The sequence below is a fragment of the Plectropomus leopardus genome, chromosome 16, assembly GCF_008729295.1.
Source record: "Plectropomus leopardus isolate mb chromosome 16, YSFRI_Pleo_2.0, whole genome shotgun sequence".
In the NCBI taxonomy this organism is placed as follows: domain Eukaryota; kingdom Metazoa; phylum Chordata; class Actinopteri; order Perciformes; family Serranidae; genus Plectropomus; species Plectropomus leopardus.
In genome coordinates this window covers 29,331,522-29,337,395 of record NC_056478.1, presented here as the reverse complement: position 1 = coordinate 29,337,395, position 5,874 = coordinate 29,331,522, and the positions used below count along the sequence as shown (strand labels likewise).

The 5,874-nt window shown below is 40.1% G+C and overlaps 1 protein-coding gene across 1 annotated transcript; it reads left to right on the top strand.

The window, feature by feature from the left end:
• Positions 1-3,741: 3,741 nt before the first annotated feature.
• Positions 3,742-4,884, top strand: LOC121955183 (5-hydroxytryptamine receptor 1E). Its single transcript, XM_042503029.1, has one exon. The coding sequence runs from the start codon at positions 3,742-3,744 to the stop codon at positions 4,882-4,884; it is 1,143 nt and encodes a 380-aa protein (XP_042358963.1).
• The last annotated feature ends 990 nt before the right edge of the window (positions 4,885-5,874 follow it).

Below are 5,874 nucleotides of genomic sequence, written 5' to 3'. Positions count from 1 at the left end.
TGTTAAAAATGTAATGGATGTAAGAGAAAAAAAAACTACTTAGCTGAAAGCTTATTAGAAAGTGAGACACATGTTCTCCTTTATCAATGACTTGACTATTAATGATTCAGCTGCCAAAGGGATTTTTCACAGCCTGGTAACCTTCTTATTAATAGTGTATAGGTCATCTTGAAAACATTAGCAAGTGATTTACTAACCATTCATGAAGTCATTTGTTAGGACAACCTTTGGGGTGAAGGGTGACTTACAGAGACAGTATACTCTGAGATTTCAGATTTTGGAGGTATAACTCATAGTTTATTCCAAGTATCTGTGTCTAAATCATTATGTTGTCAGTGTGTTTTCCCCCGGGGAGCTGGCTGTATTTACAGCATGCCACTGCTGTGACCCACCTGCCTGTGATTATTGGTTCAGCTGATGTGTGTAAAGAGCTTGTACAGGAGACACAGTCAACCATATCTGCAGTGACAGCTGCCACTGAGCTGTTGTTGTGGGTGACAGTCACCACTTAGCAGCTCCAACACGTCTCATCAGCTCCTCCCCTCAGTGTGTTCAGTAGGAACTTCAGGCTGCACAAGCCTGACATCAGCAGCATGCTGTGTGCTGTTTTTACGATTTGGGAGACAAGCTTGGCACAGAATAACCACTTTACGACAAAAGGTTTGAAAATCAGTTTGCGTTGCAGATTAAATAGCTTAAACACAAAGAAAAAGGAGAATGGGTTCACCAGAAAAGCAAGGCCTAGCATTTAGTTGTTGCAGAAAACAAAAAAAGACTTGTGTGTTTCTTTCAATAACATTTTGCAGGTAAATGTGCTGCCACTGGTTGAAAACCTTAACTGAACTTCACTGTTCTGTTGATGCTGGAGGTGAATAAATGCTGTTTAGTTACTCTCTAAAGTGTATTGCCACTGTTTCACACTGACACTTATTTTGCTAATTTTACACAAATGACTAAAAGGCAATATACAGTCTGTTACCATGTAATGAAACCTGTGGTGGCGGTTAAAATCTAAACCCAGGGTCGACTTAACCATTCCAGGAAACTTTGAAACACATTTCATGGTCTTGAAGGAATACCAGGTGTATCAGTTACTTCCCTTGCATTGAGAGGTGCAAAATGACCACAAAGAGACATAAAATGACTACAAAGAGACAAAATGACTGCAAAGATACACGAAACAATCAAAAAGAGACACATAATTACTATAAAGAGACATAACAGACACACAAAATAACCACAAAGAGACAAAAAAAATTACCACAAAACAACTGCAGAGAGACACAAAATGACCACACTGAAACACAAAATTAGTTTAGTTTAGTTAGTTTAGTTTAATTTTATTCAGTCATGACAACACCAAATATTGTACACAGTATTGACATTTCACACAAAATCACAAAATCATTAACTCAAGAAACATGTGTTGAATATTGACTGAAAAGGCATAGGCAGAAGCAGACTGCTTATTAAAGCCTATCCTATATTATCAACTTTTCTGGTCCACCAACCTCCAGAAAAACAAAGAAGACACAACAACAGATAATTAATCACACTTATAAGCTTCAAAAATAGCTTTACAAATGCGTATTTTTAATGTTTGACTTATTGTTTTTCTACAGAATGCTCTAGCACTCACATTTTGTCCAGTGACTGTCACTTTGCATCAGTGTGTGAACTGTTTGAATATGTAATTTCTGAGAGGATAAATGTAGAACAACTGTGCGGTAAAGCAACACTATAAGAGTCAGATGTATAGCTCAAGGCATTGTGCTCCATATTGACTCTAATGACTTTTCAAAGAACTACAAAACTTAAATGACTCAGCCAATACAAGGCTGCTCATTAATTAAATCTGCCACTTATTCAGAGAGCAAGGACTGGCATGCTTGTACCCTGAACATGCGGCCAAGGTTGTGTGCCACATTCACTATTGACAAAAAAAAAGGCTCTAATGGACTTTCAATGCAGCATAAGTCAAAGGGCTGCGTTATCATGTTTGATCACCTGCTGTTGACAATGAATAAAGTGCTGCTAGCAGCCCCTAGAGGATGCAGCCTTTACTACAGCTCCTATTATTGGAATAATGAACTGCAAAAGACACTGATGGTTTAACCACTTTGAGAGCCTTCACGGCAACAAGGCTAAAAACGTAGTTTTGTTTTGAAGGTGGTAGAAGAGTCACTCAGCAAATCTCTATCTGTCTGTGACACCAGGCTTTTAACGGAGCCACAAGTGTTGAATTCGTCACACATCAGGCTGGCTGAGTAAGCAACATCTTCTCAGTAACATCAATCTTTCCTAAAACATAATTTTTAGAGAGCGTTTTCTGGGTTTTTTCCCTGTTTTTTTAAATTTTGATTCTGTTTATTTTTCATTTTCAGCACTTGGGAACATGGTTTTGGAAATGTGCTGCACATATAAAGATTTTTTTTTTTAAATATTTCTTTTGCATAAATTAAACCATTTTTAGCCAGATGGTGCTAGAAAAAATGATCACAAGCAATCAGAAAAAGATGTCTAGAACAGGTTGAGAAATAACATTATGAGAAAAGAAATGCAGAAAAGTAGAGAATTAAATGTGCTCAGTATGTGCTCAAATACTAGCATTTACTGGCAGCTGCTCTACACTGCAGCATTTCAATAGTCAAAATTTGTAAAGTGGAATAAAAAAAATTTAAAAACAAATGTTTGAAAAAATCTTTTAAAAAACTGAAAAGTGGTGTGTGTGCGCCTTGAAACCCTGCATTATAATATTTAATTATTTATTAGTTGATCATATTTTGTGATAATAAGTAGAGGAGTAGAAGAATAAATTAGCATTACATTTAAAAAAATGACAAATTCTGTTTCTATACCCAATAGTACATAATTATAATTACCAATAGCTATCAACCCTTTGAAATTTGAGCAAATTGGTTTGATTTCTTTCATAAATATAGGGTGGAGACAACAAACAATTTAACAAGACATGGTCCAAAAATTAGCAAAAAAAAATCTACCTGAAAATAAGTACAAAATATGTAAAAATAAATAAATGAAAGAAAAAAAACAAGAAAATGAACCACAAAGAGTGCTGAAAATAAAACATATATTTGTGTATTTATTTTATATATTTAGTATGATTTTATACTTTTAAATATAAAATATTGTAATTAGAAAATATAGATTTCTGGACATTATTTATTTCTAATAATCTTCCCCTCCTTTGTAAATGTAGTTTTTAGTTAAAAAAAATTGTCTTGCAATTTGTGGGACATCCCTCATCAAGTTGCTCATTGCCTTTTTTTCACCGTGCTTTCAATAGAAACCAAACCAATTTGCTCAATGTCAGATAGCTTGTAAAAGGTGTCTTTAGGTTTCAAAGGGTTAATATTTTTAACATCACAATTCGTAATTGATCAGAAAAGTTGCCTTTCAAACAGTTTCAACTTTTGAAAGATTAGTCCGAGCACTTTGAATGTAAATTAAGAGCCAGAGTGCATTAAGAAGCATCCAAAGACAGCTTGTTTATAAAAAGACAGGAGGCCTCCTACAGAGGTCTGGGCTGTGTCCTCAATGCCCTCAGATCCGAGAAACGCCCCTGACTGTGTGAAAGGACTGAGTATAGAGCACTAAAAGTGCACTTTGGCTGTGTCTCATGTACTATCTGCCTCTTTTGTCATTTCAGACTTACCTTTGACCCTTGCTGGAGGAAAGTCTCCTTGGGAGTGACTCCAGGGAGGGAGGTGGGGGTCAGGGATGGACATGGAGAGCTACCCAGACCAAGGGGGGAGCGCCTCGGCACCCAATGTCACAAACTGCACCGTCCCACCTGCCAGCAGCCTGCAGGAACTGCAACTCACAGACGGTATGGTGGCCGTGGTGGTCCTCCTCAGCCTCCTCACCCTCCTCACAGCACTCATCAATGCCGCTGTCATTGTCGCCATCTGCACCACCAAGAAGCTCCACCTGCCAGCCAACTACCTCATCTGCTCTCTGGCCGTCACCGACTTCCTGGTGGCATTGCTCGTGATGCCCGTCAGCATCCTCTACATCACCATGGAGACGTGGTCCCTAGGTCAGGTGGTCTGCGAGCTGTGGCTGAGCATGGACATGACATGCTGCACGTGCTCCATCCTGCACTTGTGCGTCATCGCCCTGGACCGCTACTGGGCCATCACCAAAGCTATCGAGTACGCTCGCAAGAGGTCTGCCCGCCGCGCCGCCATCATGGTGGGAATAGTGTGGGTCATTTCGGTTTTAATATCCATGCCGCCGTTGTTCTGGAGGCAGAGGCCGAGCAGCAGCAGCCGCCAACAATGCGTCATAGAGCACGATCACCTGGGATACACTATTTACTCAACTTTTGGGGCGTTTTACATCCCCATGATCATCATTCTTATCTTATACTACAGGATTTACAACGCCGCTAAAACTCTGTACCAGAAGCGCGGCTCTTCTCGGCACCTCAGCAGCCGGAGCATGGGCAGTCAGAACTCCGTTGACCATTGCCGGGTCTCACACACATTCTGCGTGTCGGACTTGTCCAACTCAGACCCCACACTGGCTACTGACAAACTAACCGCCACCATTCGCATGCCGTCCTTTGAGACAGACATGGACGGGCAGGAGGAGAAGAATCAGATATGTACATCCCGTGAAAGGAAAGCGGCTCGAATCCTCGGCCTCATCCTCGGGGCCTTCATTATCTGCTGGCTGCCGTTCTTTCTGAAGGAGGTCCTGGTGGGTCTGCACGTGGTCCAGCCTTCTCAGCCCATCTCGGACTTCCTGACCTGGCTGGGTTACATCAACTCTCTCATTAACCCACTGCTGTACACCAGCTTCAATGACGACTTCAAGCTGGCTTTTAAAAAGCTACTCAAGAGAAAAGAACACGCATAGGGCTGAGTTTAGAAATGCCAGAGGAAATGTATGCACCCTTACAATTTTTTTCTGATTGCTATGGCGCTGTCTTTGAAAATATGGGCTATTTTTGCAAAATTCTACACATTAATCGTAAAGCAAAACACCCAAGCGTCAACCTCCAAGGCTAAGAAACAAAGCCAATGCATGAGTGCCAAAAACCACATTTTTTCTAATGGCCACTAGAGGCTGGCTCCAAAACACACATTTGTGTGAAACTTTGAGTTAGGGCTAAAAATATGTTTTTTGAGGTCACAGTGACCTATGCACACCAAATTCTAATCAGTTCTTAGCTGAGCCAAAGTGAACGTTTGTGTTAAATTTGGTCAAAATGGACTCATATGCATACTTATATAAAACAATGTCTCACTAAACAATAGAAATAATTTTTAAATAATGACATTAATATAAATACATGAGTAATTCTTAAAAAAAGAGCCCCAGAGCATTCTTGAGATATCAGGTTCAGCAGAATATTACAGATAAGGTCAAAGATACCTTGACCTTTGAGCACCAAAATCTAACCAGTTTTGTTGAGACCAAGTAGACGTTTGTGCTAAATTTGGAGAAATTGCCTTAGGGCGTTCTTTAGATATCAGGTTCATGAGAATAAGACAGACAAGGCCTTTGAGCACCAAAATCTAATCAGTTATGTTGAAGGCAGGGGATGTTTGTGCCAAATCTGAGGAAATTCCCTCAAAGCATTCCTGAGATATCACATGCACAAGAATGGGACAGGCACGAGGTCACAGTGACCCTGACCATCGTCCACCAAAATACAATCACTTCATCCTTGATTGGATGTCTGTGCCAAATTTGGAAAAAAAATCTCTTAAGGAAATGGGATGAATGGACAACCAGAAAACATAATTTCACCAGCATAGAGACATATAAACAGGGGGGAAAAAAAAGGTTTGGCCACAAGATGGCACGTGTGAATGCAGAAAGGCTATCGGCAATGTTTACAGT